The sequence below is a fragment of the Eptesicus fuscus genome, chromosome 1 (genome assembly GCF_027574615.1).
Source record: "Eptesicus fuscus isolate TK198812 chromosome 1, DD_ASM_mEF_20220401, whole genome shotgun sequence".
NCBI classification, from domain to species: Eukaryota; Metazoa; Chordata; class Mammalia; order Chiroptera; family Vespertilionidae; genus Eptesicus; species Eptesicus fuscus.
Window position 1 is genome coordinate 37,377,148 of NC_072473.1, and position 24,818 is coordinate 37,401,965.

General features: G+C 39.3%; 1 protein-coding gene and 1 pseudogene across 1 annotated transcript; one reads left to right on the plus strand and one right to left on the minus strand.

Moving 5' to 3' along the window:
- Positions 1–820: 820 nt before the first annotated feature.
- LOC103302136 (putative P2Y purinoceptor 10) lies at positions 821–24,344 on the minus strand. Its single transcript, XM_008159169.3, has 2 exons — positions 24,253–24,344; positions 821–1,881 (listed from the first exon to the last, which is right to left on the minus strand). The coding sequence occupies exon 2, from the start codon at positions 1,830–1,832 to the stop codon at positions 846–848; it is 987 nt and encodes a 328-aa protein (XP_008157391.2). The 5' UTR covers positions 1,833–1,881; positions 24,253–24,344; the 3' UTR covers positions 821–845.
- Positions 11,501–13,327, plus strand: LOC103302148 (SPARC-like protein 1; annotated as a pseudogene).
- Positions 24,345–24,818: the final 474 nt, after the last annotated feature.

Here is a 24,818-nt window from a genome sequence, read left to right on the forward strand (position 1 = left end):
ACCAAACATATCATAAAGTACAAGTTACAGTGGATGAAGGAAGAAAAACATATAACTAGCTTAATAAAAAAATTATGATAATACATGTAAAGGGTTTTTCAGTTGGTTGGGATGCTTGTTCCCTTTGGACCCTTCCTTGTCTAGTGTTAGACATTTTTTTCTGTTCCTAATCAGTGTTACTGGTTTAATATTGTAGCTTTTGTTCCTGGCATATAAATGTTATACTAGATGCAGAAAAAACAAAACTTAAGATAAGCAGCAAAATTACTTGGATCATGGTGGCTCAAAAATTAGAAATAACACAGAATACATTTTAACAAGGACATATAGGCTCTGACTGCCTCCCATTTACCTGCCTTTTATTTTAAATTAGTGGCCTGGTGCATGGATTCATGCACATTGAAAGGAAATTAATTAGAAGAAATATTTTTTAAATCGCCAGTGTGCGTCAGACATACAACTGGTCACTTAGTCTTTTATATAGATAGATAGATAGATAGATAGATAGATAGATAGATAGATAGGGGTCCCAGAGTATGAGAGGGCACTCTGCAAAGTTGCTGTCGTAAAGGGTGTTGAACATAAACACAAGTGTGCAGTAAACCAGATTCGGGGCCCACAGTTGCCCCAGCAGCAACATAACCCATGGCCCAAGGTGGAATCGCACAACCCGGCAAGGAATTGGGCTCTGTCCTCTCTGGTTCCGGGGTGTGTCACCAGAGAACTGCCACTGCCAAGTCACTGCAGCTCCACAGTTCCTGCATTGAGCGTCTGCCCCCTGGTGGTCATTGCACATAACAAAAACAGAAAAGAGTTAAAGTCATAATTGAAAAGTTATTTTATTTTTAGCCAATCATTGATGAACCACTCTCCCTGCTCATGAGGCGGGAACGGGTCACAGAACTGCCATGGCGGGAGAGTTGGTCACGAAACTCTGAGGCCATGAAATAATAGAGAATTGGATCCAAAAGGCAGCAAAGACTTGCAAGGCATAGACAAAAAGGGTGAAAATACAGTGTGCTTTTGACAATGGAACAACTGCTAATGATATGTTCCTTAACCATGGTGTAAAAAATAAAGTTAATATGATAGGGAGTGAAGCATATGAAGAAGACTGCAGCACACATGAAAACCATACGCAATGCTTTCTGCCTCTCACTGATTCCCTGCAAAGCCATTGGTGGCTGTCTCAAGGATATGGTGGTTTTCCAGGTACACCATGCGATGACGATGACTGGAATCACAAATCCTGCCAGCTCAGCAACTGTGATCATCCCAACCAAAGACACTAGATTCATTTCCTTGTATCCAAGATCAGCAAAGCAGGATTCAGTATTGTTGGCTAAGTCTGTGCTTCTGTAGATGGGAAATGGCAAACAGGCAGTGCCCACAATGACCCAGATGACAGCACTGATGCCCACATCATACCTACGCTTCCAGACTCTGGCCCTGAAGGGCTTGAGGAGAAAGAAGCACCTCTGAAGGCTGATGCAGGTCAGGAAGCAAATGCTGGCGTACATGTTGAGATATTTCAGGTAGAAGCACAGCAGGCAAAGGGTCCTCTGGAAAGGCCACTTGTGGCTGATGTAGTAGTAAATCCGGAGGGGTAAGGAGAGCACATGAGCAAGGTCAGCCACAGAGAGGTTGATCATGAAAATGATGGCTTTATTTTTCTTGCTGATGAAGCGGCACAGAACCCACAAGGCTGCACTGTTAGCCAGAAGACCAGGGATGAATATGAGGATGTAGGTGGTTGCATAGAGAGTGTACTGAAATGTCACATTAGTGGCACTGCACTTAGTCACAGCATCGATAACACTGTTGTTATGCATCTTGAATATTTCAGTATATTCATTAAGGTAAGTCGTAGAGTTATGATCCCTGCCCAAACCAAAGAAAAAGAAGTTTAATGGTTAACCAGTTCTTTCACTCAGATTTATTTTCACATTTAAAAAGACATAGAATATTATAATTAGAAGAAACCTGTTTGCAGAAGAATAAACAAATGCTCAAGGAAAATATACTATTGATCTAAAGTCATCCAATGAATCAGTTAGAGAAACATGGAATTGTCCCCAAACTGCTTTCCCAGATATTGAAAGTTGTCTTTTGCAGGCAAGGATGTCCTGAAATAGTTAGTCTATTGTTCTCACCACAGCAAAATGGGTGTGACATTTGAGTTTGTTTCTTTTGTGTCCAAATTTATCTTGCAAAAGCCTTGGTTAAAGTGAATAGTGCTCAGTCATTCTCATTTGTAATGATAGAAATCTAGCTTCACCTTTATGTCCCTTTGCCTCTCCTTTGTCTGCTACCTCGCCCATTGGACGTTGACTTCCTATCTTGACACCACAATACTTGGAAAATGGCCCTGCTTTTCTTAGCCTGCATTTCCAGTATCCTGGCTGATTTTCAATGGTAGGGAATATTATCTCCTTATTATTCTATCACATTAGCTTGTGGTTCTCATGCATTTTATGTCTTTCTCTAGGCTTAGGTCCAATTTGAAATTTACATTTAAAAATTCAGTAATAGTATATGAATTTAGAAGCTGAACTGGGAACTTTCCCCTTATGTGGTCTGGAAGAGAAGAGAGTAATTCTTTGTGTAAGGGAATTTTGTACTGGTGTAACATCATGAACATGACAGATTATCCAACAGTCAGAGTAAACATTGATTAAGGCACCAGCAAAACAGGCCACCAAAATCATTTCTTGGAAACAATTTAAAAGTTAATGTGTGTTTTTTTTCATTGAAGTAGTCATCATAAGGAGTCAAAGGCCTTTGGACTTCTTTAATCATTTTTTTATGATTTAGTATGGTTTCTATTACGTATCATGTGTAGGGCCTGGGAAATATAGAATCTTTAGGACTTTTCAAGGTCTGGCTGTGGATTTATTGGGTTTATGCAGGCTGTCTGCAAATAAGAATGGCTAAAAAGCAGCAAACTTAATATTTTACTTTACCTCTCTTGTAAAATTTTAGCCTGGAGAGGAACTTTGAAAATCATTTAATTCATTCTGCACATAATACTGGTAGAAGTAAGGCACAAGTCATTAAAGCCACAAAGCCACTGAACATAGATCTGGGAATTCTAATAAGAGGAAAATATGCCTAGCATTTATACACATTCTTCTCTTCATCATTCCTTTTTCTTTCAAAGACAAATTTTACAAACATAGCTTCTTTACAATTTGCAAGAATGTTTATTACAGTTAGAGCTAGAAGTGGAAGAAATAATACAGTGAGGTTATTCCTCAGGTGAAGTAAGGTTTTCTGTTGTTATTTTTATGTTGTTTTGATTACTTTAAGTTTATAAAAAGGGAGTGGACAAATGTCTATTCAGGCTCTCTGCCCACTTTATTATTTTTTTTAATCTTCGCCTGAAGATATTTTTCCATTGATTTTTAGAGAGAATGGAAGAGAGAGGGAAAAACAGAGAAAAACATCAATGTGAGAGAAACATATCGATTGGCTGCCTCCTGCAGGAGCCTTGACCAGGGCCCGGGCCAGGGAGGAGCTTGCAACCAATGTAAGTGCCCTTAACTTGAATGGAACCAAGGACCCTTCAGTCTGCGGGCCAACACTATATCCACTGAGCCAAACCAGCCAGGGCCTCTGCCCACTTTTTAAATGGATTGTTTGTTTGTTTTGGTTTTGAGTTGTATGAGTTTTTATAAATTTTGGATATTAACTCCTTATCAGATTTATCATTGGCAAATATCTTCTCCCAGTTGGTAGGTTGTCTTTTCATTTTATTAATGGTTTCCTTTGCTGTACAAAACCTTTCTGGTTTGACCCTGATAATTCTGCCACCAACATAGTTACTGCAATATTATTGACTTATATTCTCTATACTGTACTTTATAACCCCATGACTATTTTGTTTTTTGCTTGTTTTTTCCTATGACTATTTTGTAACTAACAATTGTACTTCTTAATCCTTTCACCTATTTAACCCAGTCCCCTAAACCCCTTCCCCTCTAGCAACTATCAGTCTGTTATTTTGAATTAGTGTTTTGGGTTTCTTTGGATATACACTGAGTGGCCAGATTATTATGATCTCTGAACGCATAATAATTTGGCCACTCAGTGTATATCCTATATAATAAAAGGTTAATATGCAAATTGTCCCCTCCACCAGGAGTTCGACTAGCAGGCAGGCTGGCCAACTGCCCATGTCCCCCCACCCTGGCCAGGCTGGCCAGACCCCACCCATGCATGAATTCTTGCACCAGGCCTCTAATATATATATATATACACACTGAGTGGCCAGATTATTATGCGTTCAGAGATCATAATAATCTGGCCACTCAGTGTATACGCAGAAGTGGAATTGCTGGGTCATAAGACAGTTCCATTTTTATTTTTTTGAGGATTCTCCATACTGTTTTCCATAATGGCTGCATCAATCTACATTCCCACCAACAGTCCATGAGGATTCCCTTTTCTCCACATCTTCCACAACACTTGTTTGTTGATTTATTGATGATAGACATTCTTGTAGGTGTGAGGTGGTGTCTCATTGTGGTTTTAATTTGCTTTGCTTTGATGATTAGTTATATTGAGCAACTTTTCATATGTCTGTTGGTCATCTCTATGTCCTCTTTGGAAAGATGTCTATTCAAGACCTCTGGACATTTTCTAATTGGATTGCTTGTTTTTTAGGTATTGAGTTGTATGAGTCTTTTTATCAATTTTTATATTAACCCCTTATTGGAAGTATAATTGGTTAATATATTCTTGCATTCAATAAGTTGAAATTTAGTTTTTGTTAATGGTATCTTTTACTGTGCAAAATTTTTTAGTTTGCTGTAGTCACAATTTTTTTTTCTCTCTTTTGTTTCCCTTGCTAAAGGGATATATCAGAAAGACTATTACCAAGAGCAATGTCAGAGAGTTTACTGCCTATGTTTTTTATCTAGGAGTTTTATTGTTTGGGGTCTTACATGTAAGGTTTTATTTCATTTGTGTTTATTCTTGTATATGGTATAAGTAGGCGGTTTAGTTTTATTTTTTCATGTATCTGTTCAGTTTTCCCAACACCATTTTTCTTTTTTAATGTTTATTTAAATTATTTTTTATTTTTCAATTATAGTTGATATACCATATCATATTAATTTCAAATATACTCTCCAGAGATTAGACATTATATAACTCACTAAGTGATCATCACAATAAATCGGATACAATACATAGTTATTCCTGTCTTAATTCCATTGTACATTCTTGCCTCCTTTTTCATATATTAATTGACCATATATACGTGAGTTTATTTCTGGGATGTCTATTCTATTTCATTGTTCTATAGGCCTGTTTTTATGCCAGTACCATGCCGTTTGTATTACTATAGCCTTGTAGCATAGGTTGATATCAGGTAGCATAACTCCAACTTTGTTCTTCTTTCTCAAGATTGTTGCAGCTATTCAGTATCTTTTGTGGTTGCATATACATTTTAGAATTATTTGTTGTATTTCTGTGAAAAATTCCATTTTTATTTTGATAGAGATTGCTTTAAATCTATAGATTGCTCTGCGTAGTATGATCATTTTAACAGTGTTAATTTTTCCTATCCATGAGCACAATATATGCTTCCATTTATTTGTATTTTTTTATTCATTGTCTTATAATTTTCTGCGTACATGACTTTTACTTCCTTGGTTAAATTTATTTTTAGGTATTTTATTTTTTAATCTGCTTTTATTGATTTCAGGGAGAGAGATATATAAATATCAATGATGAGAGAGAATCATTGATTGGCTGCCTCCTGCATGCCCTCCTACTGGGGATTGAGCCCACAAGCCAGGCATGTGCCTTGACTAGGAATTGAAAACCGTGACCTCCTGGTTCACGGGTCGATGCTCAACCACTGAGCCACACTAGCTGGGCAGATATTTATTTTATTTTTTGCACAATTGTAAGTGAGATTGCTGTCCTAATCTCTCTTTTTTATAGTTTATTATTAGAGTATAAAATGCAACTATCTTGCAACTTTACTGAGTTCATTTATCAGTTCTATAGTGTTTTTGGTGAAATCTTTAGGGTAAGTTATAAATAATCATGGGGTGTAAAATACAGCATAGGGACTATAATCAAAAGTCTCTCTATATAAAATGCTATGCTACCAACCCACCGGCCGACCAGCCAGTAGATATGATGCGCACTGACCACGAAGGGACAGATGCTCAATGCAGGAGCTGCCGAGTGACAGCAACTTTGCAGAGTTCCCTCTCACACTCTGGGAACCCTCAGAGGATGTTTGACTGCTGGTTTCTGCCCGATCCCCACAGGCCAAGCTGAGGGACCCCACCTGCTGGAGGGACCTCGCTGGCCACCTTCTAATTAATTTCCTTTCAATGTGCATGAATCTGTGCACCAGGCCTCTACTATTGTTATAACTATGTATGATGTTAAGAGTGTACTAGACTTATTGGGGGGATCACTTTATAAATGTCTAACCACTATGCTATACACCTAAAACTTATATAAAACAATATTAAATATTAATTATAATTGAAAAATAAAATTAAAATGTCATAAAAAAATAAACAGGACAGGTCTGCTTTTAGATTCTCCTTGTAAGTAGCAGATTGCCTTTCTATTTTTTTAAGTCCTGCTCCAGGAAATAGGCTAAAAGAACAGCATCCCAAGTGATTAATTAACAGATAAAAGAGAGCCCACATTATGAGCTACCATTACTCAAAACAGCGCTTTTCATTTTTCTGCCCCTTATACTAGTATCCCATTCATTCTATTTGGACTATCTTTGCTATGTTCTACAAAATCATGCAGTCTTCTAGCTTATGAATGCATGACTTAGAAAAGAGGGTTAAGGAATGATCACAGGTAAAAGACAGAAAATACTAGTAATTATCATAGTTTGACTATCAGTGATGTACCACAAAATCTGCAATGGAATTTTTTATATGCATTATCTAATTAAATTCTCACAACTGTCCTCAGAGGTAGGTACTATTACTATTGTCATTGTGCAGATGAGGAAACTGAAGTTCAGAGAGGTTCAGTAAATTGCCTGAGGTAACAGAACTGGAAAATGGTAAAAATGAAATTTACTATCACACCTGACTTGATCCAAAGTCTACAGTATGCTATTTCCACTACACCACTTGCCTCTTTTTGCTCAGGAGGACTAGATAATAGAATGGGGTTCATCATGACACTTGAAGGGTACATTATGTCAGAACCTTTTTAATAACATAGAGAACCTTATTATCTTACTAGAAGCCCGGTGCACAAAATTCTTGCAAGGGGGGGTGAGGGGTTCCCTCAGCCCAGCCTACACCCTCTCCAATCTGGGACCCCTCAGGGGATGTCCAACTGCCGGTTTAGGCCCAATCCTCAGGATCAAGCCTAAACTGGCAGTCGGACATCCCTCTCACAATCCAGGACCACTGGCTCCTAACTGCTCACCTGGCTGCCTGCCTGATTGCCCCTAACTGCGCCCCTGCTGGCCTAGTCACCCCCAACTGCCCCCGGCAGCCTGGTCACCCCTTACTGCCCCCCCCTGCCAACCTGGTTGTCCCCAACTGCCCCCACTGTGGGCCTGGTTTCCCCATGCAGCCTGCTGCTCAGTCATTTGGTCACCCCTCACTGACCCCCCTGCTGGCCTGGTCACCCCATGCAGCCTGCTGCTCAGTCATTTGGTCGTCCCTCACTAACCCCCCTGCCGGCCTGGTTGCCCCACACAGCCTGTTTGTTCATCCATTCGGTTGTGATGGTCGCTTAGGCTTTTATATATATAGATAACACTAAGATTACTCTAGTTATGCTATCAAGAAATAACTAAACCCTTGTCCCCACACATTAAGCCTATCCCTCCTCACCACCCACTTTGACTTTAGTGTTGACACTGTTTATTCTATCATCTATCATCTATGCAGAGGCTGTGAGAGAGCAACAAAAGATACATCAAATGCATTTCAATTAAAAAGAAAATAAGAACAGCTTGCACACACCCAAATCACACCTCCACTTCTGCTTTTACAGATATGGGTATTTGTTTTTGCTTCACTGGTGTACTAAGTTTCACTTACTAAAGAGACATATTCTGTTGATACTTTTGTATTAAATAATGGAGCTCTATCAGGCCAGAACAGCAAGCTAGAAGTCAAGTTTACACCTTATTTTTTTCTGTAGGTTCTTATACCTCTGCAATTAATATTTTATTGTGAGTTTAGAGATTTGCATGACCTGCTTTCCAAAATCTCTTCTCTTCTTCAGACTAAAAGGGAAGTAGGAAGGCTTTGTCCCAAAAAAATATTTTTGGTGACAATTATATGTAAAATCCTCATGGTATGGATAGGCTGGTGAAATTTGTTTGTGGCAAAGCAGACATATAAACTCTTAAAGAAGAAACATTTAGCTTTCTGTGGACAATCTGTGAAATTTCTGAAATTTAAGGGAGAATAGACTAAGCCTTTAACAGGAAAATGCTGAATGGAAGGGCTAAAGTTGGAGTATGTGCCTTCTATGTCTCTGCCTCTGCCTCTTTCTTTCTATCTTTGGTGCCGGTTCTATTGTTGACTATTTCTGGTTTGACTTTTCTCATTGTGTTGCCACTCTCTCTCCTCTTCAATCTAGATATATTTTGTTGTTTCCTGTTTTAGGATGAAGTGTGATATTGGTGACTCACTCCTAAGTCTGAGTTCCCTATTTCCATATGTGCATGACTCTCCTCTCAGACAATCAAGCTGGAAACTGAGAATTTAAACAACCCCTATGACTACATTTTACCCACACCCACACCCAATCAGAAACCAAGTGATTCTCTCTCCTTAAAAACTCTTAAATTCATATCTATTCCATGTGTACTTTATAAACATCCCAATCCAAGCCACAGTCATCATTTCTCTTGACTATTGTGACAGATGCCTTAGTGAACTCCATGTATCCCAATTTTGACCTGTGTAGTTCATTCCCCATACTGTATCTAACACTAACATTAATTATGACTACTATTTACTGAGGGCTTCCATTTATTTATAACCTAAGCACTTTTCACATATCATATAATTAATCCTCATAGAAGCCCTATGTTTATTTCCATATTACAAATGAGGAAACTGAAACTAAGGGAGGTTAAATAAGTTGCACTAAAGTAAAAAAAAGAGAGAGAGAGAATATTATAGTGATGGTGTATTAGAATTGGAACCCTTTCCATACTCTCTTACCTTTATCATGGTAATTACCACACTAATTGAGATTCTGTTAAGATGAGTTTCTTTAATTAAATTTTGCACTTCTTGATGACAGGACTATGTCAATTGCTTGGCCTATTCTTATCCTTTCTACAGTGTGGCCCAAGTGATTTTTCTTTGAAATGTTTTATCATTCTCCTGCATAAAATCCTTCACTGATTCTCTGTTTCATTAAGGGCAAACTTCTCACTGTGGCCTTAATGCCATACCAATATCGATCTTGTTCCCTTTGACATCACCTCATGACAATCTCTTCCTCATCCTTTGTTTTAACTTTTTAGAACAAGCCAAGTTTTTGTTCTTGACTAAGTCCTCTGCACATGGTATTCCTTCTATCAGGAATTATCTTCCTGTAGATCTTCAGATGTTTGACTCCTTTTAATCTCAGTTTTCTAGTCAGAGAGACTTTCACTGTCAGTCCTATCTAGGTAGTTCTACACATAATTATGTGTTCTCTTCATAGCACCAATTATAATTTAGTTTTTCTACATGTGTATTGGCTATTTCACCAACTGTGCTGTTAGTTCCATTAGTGCCATAACAAGATCTGTTCAGTTCATCACTATATAGGCAAGGCATAGGCTGCTACTTAGTAAGCACTCAAAGAAAATTAGTATAATTGAATTGAATTATATACAGGATAGTTTAAAGTCCCTACTTAGAAGCATTATGCAAAAATACAAACCCTGATGTGTCAACAAATACATTTTTGCTGCCTTTTACTTTCCTAAAAATTTATTTTCTAATGGGTTATTATCATTACTCATCCTTTACAACTTGTAAAAGTCATGCCTTAGTGCTCCACCCAAGAAAAATGGAGTCTGCAGTGTGGGAGAGAGACTAAGCATAGGGACCCTTGTGGCTGTCATTTCAGCTCTCTCCCCTGAACCACAAATCCCTGTCTCTCCTCACAGGACACTGTTCCACTCCACCCTCTCTCCAGTGGAGCACAGGAAAAATGCAAGTTTCCTATCTGATCATTCCCAACCAAATGCTGATTACTTGAGTTCTATCCAGCAGGCTGAAATGTTAGTAATGCCTGACAACATTATGTGCCCATTTTAAGGTTTTAAGATGCAGAAAATTAAAAGTAAACTATAGTATCCATATGAGACCATCCTATCTAATAATAGACAAATATGCAAACTGACCATACCTCTGACACACCCACAAGCCACGCCCACCATCCAATCAGAACGAGCATGCAAATTAACCCAAGCCAAGATGGCTACAGCCACAGAGAGCAAGGTTTCCTAGGAAACAGAGGAAGCCAAGCTTTCTGCCAGCTGTTGCAGGCCTAAGCCTCCACTCAAGCTACAAAGTTTCAATTATAGAAGGTAAACAAATTCAAACAAATGGCGGCAGAATGGAGCTTGAGAGAGCAGGCCACGGTTGCCGCCGGCAACAGGGGAAGCAAAGCTTTCCAGACACCCTGGCCGGGCCCACCCGCTTAACGCAACAAAGTTTCAATTATAACCCCAACACAAATGGCTGCGGGCCTCGGAGGGAGCCCCAGGCTTGGCTCTGCTCCAGGCTACAAAGTTTCAATTGTAGAAGGAAAATAAATTCCAGATACCAGGGCCTCCACTTGCGTTGCCAGGGGGCGTGGCTGGCTTGCAAACCACCACAGGCCCCTCGCTCAGGCCGCCCCACGCCCTAAGGGAACCCCACCCTGATCAGGGACACCCTTCAGGGCAAACCAGCTGGCCCCCACCCCTGCACCAGGCCTCTATCCTATCTAATAAAAGAGTACTATGCAGATTGATCATCACTGCAACACACAATATAGCTGCCCCCATGTGGTCAAAGATCCTGCCCCCATGTGGACACAAGATGGCCAGCAGGAGAGGGCAGTTGGGAGGCACCCAGCCTGCAAGGGAGGGCAGTTGAGAAGGACCAGGCCTGCAAGGGAGGGCAGTTGGAGGTGATCAACACTGCAGGAGAGGGCAGTTAGGGGTGACCAGGCCAGCAGAGGAGGGAAGTTGGGGGCAAACAGGCTGGCAGCAGAGTGGTTAGGGGGTGATCAGGCTGGCAGGCAGAAATGGTTAGGGGCAATCAGGAAGGCAGGCAGGCAAGCAGTTGGGAGCCAGCAGTCCCGGATTATGAGAGGGATGTCTGACTCCCCGTTTAGGCCCAATCCCTGGGATCGGGCCCAAACGGGCAGTCGGACATCCCTTGAGGGGTCCCAGATTGGAGAGGGTACAGGCTGGGCTGAGGGACAACCCCCCTCTGTGCACGAATTTCGGGCACCGGGCCTCTAGTCTTAAACATAAGGCTGAAAAACTTTGGTATGACAGTCAAAATAGGAAAATCATGACCAGTAAGCAGATCAGGACCAGAGTTACAACCAAGAACTGGGATTATAGGATCAAGAGGAAAGTGAAAGGGGCTTAAATGAGAATATGGATTATAGACCAATTGAAGGTACATTGGACCAAGATATGAGTGAGCCTCAAAAGAAAAAACTCCTAGAGAACATTAATTCTCTTGCTCCTGATTTTAGTTCCATTGTAGATTCTGATCAACAAGAAAGTATCACAAAGACAGAGGAAAACCAAAAACAGCCTGTAAATGATATACATCTTCAGTTTAACAGGAGCAGAAAACTTGGCAAAGACCTGAGTGATCAAAGAAACCAAGAGCATGATCCAAACATTTCCAACGGAGAAGAGGATGGGAGGAAAGATCAAGGTGAAGTTGGTACCCACATTAATAACCAAGAAAATAAGAGAGAATTTCACAAGGAACATTCTAACAGGGAGAAGACTGTACTAAATATGATGATATTTTGGATTAGTCTAACCAATCAACTCAAGTAAGAAAAAGGAAAAAAATATGAATTTGAGGACAAGAAGATGATAACTTCAATGAAGAAATGGAAGAAGAAACTGCTTCAAAAATCAATAAGCACAATCAAGATACTGAATGGCAGAGCTGAGAGGGAGAACCTGCCCTTGAGATCATCAGCAACCTTAAGGAAATGGAGAGAAAATTTCTGAGGCTTTCCTTATAGAGCCTACTGATGATGGTGATAATGGCCCCAGGCATAGTGCAAGTGACAACTACTTCATCCCAAGGGAGGTCTTCCAGGAGGTTAAAAGAGTTCATTCCAATTACTATCACATAAAATATGACAAGCAAAGAAAAATAGAACATTAGCAGAGAGCTTACTGAATGAAGATGAAAGTTCAAGTAAAGGCTCTATGAGGTGTGCAATGTATAATATTGCATGAACTTCCAGTGTTAAAGAGGACACATATGTAAGGCTGACCAACAGGGAAACCCCACTGTGTTTGCCAAGATGCAATGATTTGATCGCCTACAAAACCCTTTAACCAATTTTGTGGCACTGATCTAGGCTAGCTCCTGTCATCTGTTTGTTACTAAGTACAGACTGGAGGAGATAAAAAAAGGGGCACCAACTGCAGCTGGATTATTTTGGAGCCTGAAAATCTATTTCTGCTTGTACAGATTTTGCAGTGACTCGGTTTCCTCTAAGAATATCCTCATGCAACTGTATGAGCTTCATCCTAAATATGCTGGATATTTAAGTGAGAAGCAGAGAAATAAACTCAAGAAAATTTACCTTGATGAAAATAGATTCTTAGCTATGGACCATTTCATCTACCTTCTCGTAAGGGACTGGAAGAAAAACTACCACATGTATATGTATCCTGTTCACTGGAAGTTTATTAAACTTGACTAACATCCTATGGGCAGAGTCCTTTCTTAAAAAAATATATTTTATCAATTTTTTACAGAGAGAAAGGGAGAGGGATAGAGAGTTAGAAACATTGATGAGAGAGAAACATCGATCAGCTGCCTCCTGCATACCCCCCACTGGGGATGTGCCCGCAACCAAGGTACATGCCCTTGACTGGAATCAAACCTGGGACCTTTCAGTCCGCAGGCCAACGCTCCATCCACTGAGCCAAACCGGTTTCAGCAATGGGCAGAGTCTTGACACATTTCAAGTAGTTCCTTTCTGAGTATCTCTGGTGCCCATGGAACACTGCATAACTTGCTTATTTGATAAGTGTGATCACAGCAAGGATAAGCACATCGCCCTGAAGGAATGGGGCCACTGCTTTGAAATTAGAGAAGAAAGATAAAAATCATCTATATTTTTATTTTTTTAAAATTTGTCTTTGTTGTTGAAAGTATTACAGATGTTCCATTTCTTTCCTCACTGACCCCTCTCCACCCTGTCCCCACCACTCCTCCAAGGCTATTGTCTGTGTCCAAGGGTTATGCGTATCTATATACATAAAACCCTAATATGCAACTAGACTGAATGGCAGAACACCCGAACAACCGGTTGCTATCATGTGCACTGACCACCAGGGGAACATGGTGGGTGTCGGCAGCAGGCGGCAGAGTGTGGAATATGTCAGGCATCAGCTGTGGTGGGATGGTGGAGCAGATGAGTGGGGGTGCCAGACAAAGGTGGGGCGCTGGTCGCTGTCATGGGGGGGAGCCTCTGGTGGTTACTGAAAATTATTTGCTTCCTCATGCCACGGTCACACCGGGTGCTCTCACCCACTGCCGGTGCCCAGCGCCGGCCCCCCAATCACTCAGCACCGTCAGCAGGTGTGAGTGGCAGCTGCCGACCCCGATCGCCCTTCAGGGTTCTCCACCTCCCCCTGCTCCTGAGGGATGACTGGGGCCAGCAGTTGCCACTCACACCCGTTGCCGGCAACAGCCCCGCTCGCACCCACAGCCAGCACCAGAGCTGCCACTTGCACCTGCTGCTGGTGCCTGGCACTGGTTCCGATGCCCCTGAAGGCTTCTCCACCTCCCTGTGCTCATGAGGGGTGATCAGGGCAGCAGCTGATGCTCGTACCCGCTGACGACACCAGCCTGCTCACACTGCTGCTGGCACCAGCCACAATCACTCGGCACCATCAGTGGTGCGAGCACCGTCGTTGTGTGGGAGCAACAGCAAGAATGTAGCTGCAAGGTAGAGAGGGGACTGGGTGCTGCAGCAGGAGGAGCCGGCTGCGAATGCAGAGGATGGGTCCAGACCCGCCCTTGTGCCTACCGCAGCCTCACGGCCCAGGGTTCCTTTCAAGGTGCACAAGTTTGTGCACTGGGCCCCTAGTATGCATATAAGATAAATAAATAAATAAAACTTTCCAATATCCTCCTCTATTCTGACCACTTCTGAAATACATGCAGCCACAATACTTGTAGATCTATATTTAGCAAAATGTTTGCATATCTGAGAAGAAAATGAGAGTAATTGCTTGATAACAGTATATGCACCAGGCATTTAACATTAACTTTGGAAATAAAATTTTAAAATCTGTTTGGCTGGTGTTGCTCAGTGGTTGAGCTTTGACCCAGGAACCAAGAGATCACAGTTTAATTCCATGTCAGGGCATATGCCTGGATATCGATCCCAAGAGGGAGGTGTGCAGAAGGCAGCCAATCGATGATGTTTCTCTCTCACTGATGTTTCTATCTCTCTATCCTCCCCGTTCCTCTCTCTTTAAAAATCAATAAAAACATTTAAAATTAAATTAAATTAAGTAAATATATGCAAAATACAGTATGCTATTCATGAACAGAGTTTAACTCATTGCTCTGAATCCATTTATGAGATATGCCCATTTTATCCATAATATCATGTACACATCAAGAAAATGGAATAATGCTTTTTTGTTGTGAATGTGTATTACTTTCAATATCTTTTTATCTTTATTGTTAAAAGTATTTATCATGCCCTCCTTTCCCCCCCATTGACTCCTTCTGGTCCACCCCTCTCACCTCCAACCCAGGCCTTCACCACCCTATTGTCTGTATCCATGGGTTATGCATATATGCATACAAGTTTTTTGGTTGATCTTTTCCCTCCCACCCACCTCCGCCTTCCCTCTGAGATTCAACAGTCGGTTCCATGCTTCTGTGTCTCTGGATCTATTTTGTTCAATGTCTTAATACTCTAATAAAAATTCATAAAAATAAAAAGTCATGCCTGTAGAAGCCTGAAGGAATAAAAAATACTCAATTTAAGAATCACAAGTGTCAGACATAGCCTATGATTAGAAATCAGCACAACCCAATGTCTCATAGTACCATTAACACTATTATATGAACTCGAGGAGAGGATAGTCCTAATCTCCTTCCAAAATCATCTCAACCCCTTATTTATTTTTTTGGTTGTTATTCTGTAAAGAGAATACCTTTCTTATCTCATCAGCAAATGACTTCCTACTCACCTATGATGGGACCTGGAATGAGAGTGAGATGGCTGCATCTGTAGTCCCCAAAGCTCTCAATGGATGGAAAGTACATATAGAGGAAAAGTAAGTTTGCCTACTTACTTTCTCCCATGGCTTTTTGAGGACTCTGGCTGCCTTGGAAGCCATCACTTAATCAACATAAATTTAATAAGCACCATGCTGTTGCACTTTTCCAAATCCCTTTCAGATCAGCAGCTTATAACATTCAACTGCCCTGACAATCTGATCCAATTAGCCCCTTCCTTCTTCCAAGCTTTATAAATTTGTTCTCACTGCCAAACTTCATGAATTTCTTACTTTTCAAATTGCTTTCTGTCCCTAACATTATAATCACTGAGTTGCACAGCAAATTTCAGCATACTAATTTGTACCATACACTCCCAGAGAGCTTAAATTTCTAAATCTCTCCATTTTTGTAGGTCTGACCTAGCACCCTCCCATTTTTTACTTCCTCCTCTGCCCAGCCTAGATTAAGTGGTCAATTTAAATACTCTCACACAAGAACCCTTAACTTCCTTGTTCACAATTTTTCTGCTGCACCAGCTTGGCAAGGCCTTAGTCCAAGATCATGTTCATAATCCACTTTTTTACTATCTAAATTGCTAAATAACCCATTAAAAATATCAGGCTCTATTTGGAATGCCCAAACTAGAAATTTATTATTTCCAGTCTAAGATTAGTGTTTTTTTTTTTTGGTTACAGCCTTTTTTTACACACCTCTGATTAGTATCTTCGCCTGTTCTCATAGTAGCCATTCAGCACCTTCACAACTCTACTAAAGCTTCATTTTCTCTCCTGTTTTCCCATCACCCACCTTTGCAGAGGGTACTTATTAAATCAGAGAAAAGTGAGGTTGTTGAGTGAGAAACAACTCAATTTTATTTATTGTCCTCTGCCAAAACATAATCTACAGCTACATTCTTCTTACTTCCCAATACAGCTGCTTTTCCTGTTGCTTAAGAAAAATTCCCATGCTTTCAATCCATTTTATTTAAAATTAATTATTCCATTTTACTCATAGATCATCATGCTCTCCTCTACTCTCAGTCATATCTTTGTCATAATGTGTCTCCAACACCCAAAATAATTTTCATCTGGTCTGTGCATCTTATTCCAGCTTTTTGACACTTTCTTTCTCTTCTTAAATAAACTCACAAGAGTTCTTTACACTGATTATTTACTTTTTCTTACCTCATGCTTTCTTTTATATCTGTATGTCCTTTAAATGTTTGTCATTCCTAGGTTTTCATCACCTCTTTTTATTCAGCACTCCTATACCGAACCGAGTAACATCTTTCACTTTCATGGCTTCAATTGCGAGCCATATCTTGATGTCTCTCATGTCTCTATGCCCATTATATTAAACCTATATTTCCAAATTCCAGCTGAGATTTCCTATTTGAATATCTCCCAGGGATCTCTAAATGAATATGTCCAAAATAAAACTCATCATACTCCTTGATTTTTTACATATGCACCACCATCTATCCAGTTACAAGACCCAGAATCCTTAGAATAATTCCAGGCCTCCTCTTCTCTTTCATTCAATCAACCATGTTTTCTTTTTCTTCCTCTCCCTCTCAATTCTCCATCTCTCTGGATTATTAAAACACTTGTAAACCTGTATCCCTCCTCTCTCTCACCTTCTTTCTCTCTCCTCTCTCTTTAGATTAAAACACTAATTAACTGATCTATCTGACTCAAATATTTCCCTCCTAAAATCTCTCTCTACTCTGCTACCAAAATGATGTATCAAAAATGCAAATCTGGCCTACATGTCCACCACAGAAATTGCTTTTAACAGTACACTCACTGCATTATATTATATTTTCCCATTTATATATCTGTATTTCTGACTCATCTATGATAATTTTTAAGGCAGAGACCATGTTTTACTCATCTTTAAGTCTGTAGAACCTAGCAGGATGAGTGGCACATAGTCATTCAGTAAATATCCTTAACCTAACAAATAGTCTGTCTTATGATAACTCTTATATTGTTAACTATTTATGGATCTTTCCATAGTGGGCTGTGAGCTTGTGAAGTCAGGGGCCATGCCCTAAATTTATTTATCATTCTCCTTCTCCCTAACATTAGAACAAGGTTTTAGGTGTAGATTAGAGCAGTTAGACAATCATATACTTTACTAGTACAAAGTGTCCCATCAATATTTCCAGTACGCAACTGGCACCATACTTAGTTATCACAATATTGTCCACTACATTTCCTATGCTTTAATTTACAAATCCCTGACAATTTTATAACTACCAATTTTACTTCTTAATCCCTTCACCTTTTCACCTTTTTCACCAGTCCTCCAACCTCTCTTCCCTCTGGCAACCACCAGTCTGCTGTCTGTGTCTATGAGTCTGCTTCAATTTTGTTTGTTCATTTATTTGTTAACTAGATGATCTTTAAAGTCCATCTAACTCTAACTTGCCATGACTTCGTGGACATAGCTCCTCTCAACCCCTGACATTAATACCACCAGCACTGATATAGCCATCATTGATATAGCAAGCTGACAATTCACACTTCACAAAGTTATTATTATTATTATTATTATTATTATTATTATTATTATTATATACTAGAGACCCAGTGCATGAGATTCGTGCACTGGAGGGTGGGGGGTCCTTCAGCCCTGCCTGTACCTTGTCACCATCCAAGACGGGGAATGTCTCCCTGCCAGTTTAGGCCTAATCCCTGGCAGTCAGACATCCCTCTCTCAGTCCAGGGCTCTTGCAGTCCGGTACCCCTTGCTCCTTACCCGCCTGCCTGCAGCAGAGGCAGGAGAGGCTCCCTGCCGCTGGGTTTGCCAGTCGTGAGCTTGGCTTCTGGCTGAGCAGCGCTCCCCCTGTGGGACTTCACTGACCACCAGGGGGCAGCTCCTGCGTTGAGCGTCTGCCTCCTGGTGGTCAGTGCGCATCATAGCAACCAGTCGTTCCACCATTTGGTCAGTTTACATATTACACTTTTATTATATAGGAGGATCTATAACTTCTCTTAATTATTATTAAAGTACATATTATAAATAATGAGGTCAGAAGACATCCCCATTTTAAAATCAGGAAACTGAGGCTAAAAAATGTGACTTAATTTACCTGAAGACATAAGGTTATCAAGTGACAGAGTAAAGAGGGTAAAACCTAGATCTCTGGCATCAGGTGAATGCTCTTTTTCTAGTACAACTTTGCAAAGCTGTACCCTATCAGTTCCCCCTCTTTTCATTCCTTATTATGTCACTAATATGAGCAAGTAAACATGTTTGTCAAATTGCTTATCTTATTTTCTTTGATGATAGTGCCAATATGTGGGCTTACCATTTTTTGGGAAAAAGGAAAATTAAATAGGGAAATATTGTTGATGGGGGCCCTGCTCACTCCCTAGGGGACAACCTTTACAGGCCATTTTGGAACCTAAATTGCTTTAAAATATTTTTCTTCTTCTTTGAACAACAACAAAAATCTCACATGAATTACTCAAGGCAGTCTGACCCCCATGAACATGGTGTCCTTCATTCAATCACTCACAAATGTAAGTAAAGAAGAACAACTGAAAAAAAAAAAGAGCAACTGAAATTTGAAACTCTACTGTTTTCTGAATTAATTAAAATCAACTCTAAATAACCCATGAACATTTGGATATATTATGTAGCCTACATACATTCTTCTATAAATTCAAAGAAGTGAAAATTATTTCTATCCTTGAAATGAATTAAGATAATTAGACTATACACAAACTAATACCTCACAGTTTGAATTAAACTTGCCTGCATGTAACTTTATCAGATTTATAAAATAATTTTGAAAGGCCTAATTAGGTATCATTTTGGCAGTTGGGGCAGCATTTTGAGTGTAGAAAGAATTATGACCTTTGGGAAAATCTGGGGCCATATCTTGATGCAGTTATCAGCTCTCTAGCCTGAAACAGCTCACATCATATCTCTGGGCTTCAGTTTCCTCATTTATAAAAAAGTAACAATTTTCATGTCTGATACACAGTAGACATTAAATAAATGATAGTTCATTTCAGCTTTACTTGTACAAAAGTGATATCCATGGGTCTTTGGTTGAATTCTGTACTTTTCTAGGTTTAGCAAATGCCCCAAAAAGTAGAGTTATGAGAGATGGCCAGCAGTACTAAAGCAATAATTCTTAAAGTTTAAGGGTTGGAAGCATGTGTTACTTTAAAAAAATATTATTTCTTATTATAGAAAATATATCTGGAAATCAAAATAATTTCCCTAAAATACAAACCGATGAAAATAAGGTCTACAAAATATTTTTGGCTGTACTTGGAAAACTTTAATCTGATGGAGTAGGTTTTTCTAGGAGTTCTTGTGAAATATTTTTATGTTTTTCAAAGGAAAGTTTGGTTTTAAAAAATTGAGAAATACTGTTTGAATGACATTGAATGACATTGTCATTGTGGAAATCAGATTTCAGAATAATTCCCCTTATTTGTTGTCTGATTTTATCATTTTTAAAAAAAGAATTTACTTGCAAAACACTTGCTTATGAGGTAAAGTTGAGGATCTCATGGTAAAATTATTCTGAAAAGAGTATAATGGTCCTTGGCAAAAGTTAATGGGTTCCCTTCAAGATATAGACCATATTTCCAAGATTCTCTCTAGCTAATTTCTATACTATGGTCCCATTACTTATCACTTCATGATATATAGCTCTTCTAAGGTGCCTAAGTGTGTAGAGTCAAATCATTGCATTGCTAGGAAGGAAATTAAAGATTTTCTATTTCAAGCTTTTCCTCTTATTATAGATTATAATATTGAAATCCAGAGAAATAAAGCAACTTGCTCAAGGCCACACAGGGAGTCACTAGGAGGACTTAAGCTAGAACCAATACTTCTTGGCTGTCTGTATATTGATCCATCTACTTCATCACTCACCTATGATACATGTGAACCAAACTAGATGAAAACGTCTTGCAAAATCCATGATTTAGATTGTAATTAGACTTTTGACCAAATATGTTTTAAATAAAGTATAGGTTAACTTCCAGTAATTGCCCTGATTATTAGAATCCTTAGAAAGGGTGATTTCACAACAGGCGGATTTGTTCTCTTTGTTAGAGCTGTGACAGAAGACTATAGATTTCCCTGCCTCTTAAGACACCAGCTGAATGAGTGATGAAAGCTGATAAACCTGTCTTGTTCTTGATCTTAAAGAAAATGCTTGTGGTTTTTGCCCATTAAGTATGATGTTGGCTGTGGGTGTGTCATATATGGCCTCTATTACATTGAGGTATATTGTCTCTATTCTAAATTTGCTGAGAGTTTTTATCATAAATGGGTGTTGGATATGGTCTTATGTTTTTTCTGCCTCTGTTGGTATAATAATGTGATTTTTATCCTGCATTTTGTTTATGTGCTGCATCACATTTATTGATTTGTGGATATTGTACCACCTTCCTATACCATACAAAATAATAAATTCAAAATAGTTTAAAGACTAACCTGTTATACTCAAAACCATAAAAATCCCAGAAGAAAACATAGGCAGTAAAATCTCAAACATTTCTCATAGCAATATTTTTCTGATATTTCCTCAGACAAGGGAAAAAATAAACATATGGGACTACATCAAACTAAAAAGTTTTTGCACAACAAAGGAAACTATCAACAAAATGAAACGACAACCTATTGAATAGGAGAACATATTCAGCAATGATACATCATATAAGGGGTTAATATTCAAAATTTACAAAGAACTTATAAAACTAAACACCAGTCCGGCTAGTGTGGTTCAGTGGTTGAGCATCTACCTGGGACACTGGTTCAGTTCCCAGTCAGGGTACATGCTTGTGTTGGGGGCTTGATCCCAATAGGGAGTGGTCAAGAGGCAGCCGATTAATGATGTTTCTCTCTCATCGATGTTTCTCTCTCTCTATCCCTCTCACCTCCTCTCTGAGAACCAATACAAATTTTAAAAATAAAAAATAGTCCTAGAATGGGTGACAAAATTAATATTAAGAACTATACACACACATACAATAGGGGAAAGGAGACTCATTAAATACTTTAAACAATAAAGAATTTTAATTAAAAAAAAAAACTACACATGCACACACCACCAAAAAAATCCAATTAAAACAACAAAAGAGGCAAATAACCTGAATAGGCATTTCTCCAAAGAATACATACAAATGTCCAATAGACATATGAAAATATGTTCAACATCACAATTCATCAGAGAAATGCCAACTAAAACAACAATGAAATATCACCTTACACCTGTCAGAATGGCTATCATTAACAAATCAACAAACAATAAGTGCTGGCAAGGATGTGGAGAAAAGGGAACCCTCATGTACTGTTGGTGGAAATGCATATGGGTGTAGCCACTGTGGAAAACAGTAGGGTGTTGAGTTTTCCTCAAAAAATTAAATGGAACTGCCTTATGACCCAGTGTTTCCACTTCTGGGAATTTATCCAAAGAAACCCAAAACACTAATTTAAAAAATATATGTACCCCTATGTTCATTGCAGCATTATTTACAATAGCCAAGATTTGGAAGCAGCCCAAGTGTCCATCAGTAGATGAGTGGATAAAAAAGCTGTGTTCTATTTACCCAATGAAATACTATTCAGCTGTTAAAAAAAGGACATTTTACCTTTTACAACAGATTGACCTTGAGAGTATTATGCTAAGTGAAATAAGCCAGTAAGAGAAAGACAAATCTGATTTCACTCATATGTGTAATCTAATGAACAAAATGAACTAAGAAGTAAAATAAAGACAGACTCATAGATAGAGGGCAGATTGACAGCTATTGTGGTGGGGTAGCTGGGAGGGGGTGAGGAGATTGAGCAAAAAGGATGAAAAAGAAATGAGAAAAAAACGCATGGACACAGACAACAGTGTGGTGATTGCTGTGAGAGGAGGATTAGGGGAACGTGGAGGAGGGTATAGAGGGCATAAATGGTGATGGATAGAGACTTGGCTTGGTTGGTAAACACACAATACAGTGTACAGATGATGTGTTGTTGAATGTACACCTGAAATCTGTATAATTTTGTTAACTAGTGTCACCTCAATAAATTCAATTAAAAGTAAATAAATAAATAATAAAACAATGGACTTAACTCAGACACAACTGGTTATGAAGGGCCACCTAAAACCATCTAGAAGTGTGCTCACTTTTGTGACATCATATGCTCCACCACTGCCAGAATTTGAGCAGACGATGTAACTTGAACTCAACCACTTGCCCAAAAGAGCCCAAAATGGAACTACTTTTGACCAAAGTAGGACCTGTGTTCAACAGAAACCATTACAAAAACAATTACCCTGAATGCATGACCTGATTATGTATATACTGTAGGCTATTTCCTGCCTCAGTATACCAGGATATCACCTATTTTTAGCAGTGAATAATTTTACTGTGTCACAATTGCTAAGAGATAAACTCAATTAATAGGAATGGTCATGACACCCCATCCATTTTTTTAATATTTTTTAAAAATTAATTTCAGAGAGGAAGGGAGAGGGAAAGAGAGAGAGAAACATCAATGATGAGAGGGAATCATTGATTGGCTGCCTCCCGCACACCCCCTACTGGGGATTGAGCCCACAACCCAGGCATGTGCCCTTGACAGAAATCGAACATGGGACCCTCCAGTCCGCAGGCTGATGCTCCATACACTGGGCCAAACCGGCTAGGGCCACCCCATCCATTTTAACAACCAAAATAAAAATGTCCCACTTGCAGGATCCTTGGTACTGAGACTACCCCTCACCCCAAATAAAGCACAACAGAGCTTGTTATCATTCTATTCAAAATGATCCTGATACCAACTGCTGTGACACAGTCCACCTTTAAGGACTCCCCAACTGAAAGATGTTTCTTTTTACTCAGTCATCTTGGCTCAAAACCAAAGAGGTTGCAAGCATTCAGAGTAATGAGAACAAGAATCACTGAGAAATAGGTGTCTCTATTTGGGGCTCTGTTGTCCAGTAGGGCTGAACTTGAGTCAAAAGTCACCTTTCAAAAAATCAAAAAATGATTCTGAACAGACTGAGATCATTATATCAGAGCTTATCACCTGAGATATTACCTCCTTTCCTAACATAAAATCCAACATAGTTATAAATACATCCACAGTATTCTCTTGGAGATGCAGGCTGTTATCAGGGAAGGGAGCATGATTTAGAAGACACAGGTTCTAGTTCCAGCTCTATCACTAACTAGATGAATTAGCCTAAGTGTCTTCACTGGCTCTCAGTTTTTCCATCTGTATTGTGAAGGATTTGGATCTCTAAGAGCTCTTTCAGCCTCCAAATCTATGATCTCAAGTTCTTTTCTTCTCTTTTGCTGTATCTATGAGAGCTAAACTTACCAAAGCAATGGGATTATACATAAAAACTTCATTATGCAGCTAGATAAATAATACAGAACAAGAATTTAAATCCTCTTTTTCTGGCTGAATATGTAAAGTTGTTACAACAATCTCACCAAACACACTATTTTCTTACCACTTGTGCCAACCTCCTAGGTTGATGAAGAAACAAAGAGCCCTCAGGAAAGAGTGAGCTGAATCACAGGCTTCATGCTACTGTGTTATCGTGGGGACTGGTGGCATTAACCTTAACTTTGTACTCTAGTCTTACTCAAGAGAAAACATCACTCTTGCAGCAAGAAATCTGAAATAAACCAGGAACCATTTTCAATTTGAACAATGGTCCCACATTTGCCCCTGTCCTGCATCTTCATGCCCCCACCAATCTTCCCACACAAAACCACCAATTCCCAGATACTACACTGTAACTTACCCTGGAGACTTGCAGGGTTTAGCACTCTAGTTTCTTTCCAGGAAGCTGGGGATGAAAAATATAACTCTGGGTAACACGGATCCTGCTGATAGCTGACAAATTTGTTGTTGAAAGAGGAAGTTGAGTGAATTTTGCATCTCACCACAGAAACCTTATTTGCACAGACCAAAGGTAAGTCCCTTGAGCAGATGACGTTACTAAAGGTTTGTTTTATTTCAATTTCATTGGTGCAAAGAAATTCAAAGTGCTTGGGACAAAAGACTGTGCAAAATAAAAAAAAATGATATGCATATCAGCCTTCCTCACTGTTCCTCACATTATATCTTTCTACCACAACCCATATGCCTATTTTTTTTTTTACTAGATTCCAGTATGCTCCATGGCAAGATGGGATTTTGAGGCAAATCTACAGGGAGTTTACCTAAGAACAAGAAAGCTTCAATTCCTTCAAGCATGAAGGGCAAAGGGTGAAGAAATCTCAAGAATACAAGTCAGAACTAAGAGCAGTAGTACTAGCTTTGCTTAATCTGTTCTCTTTATCTGGAGTGCACTTCTCTCAGTTTATC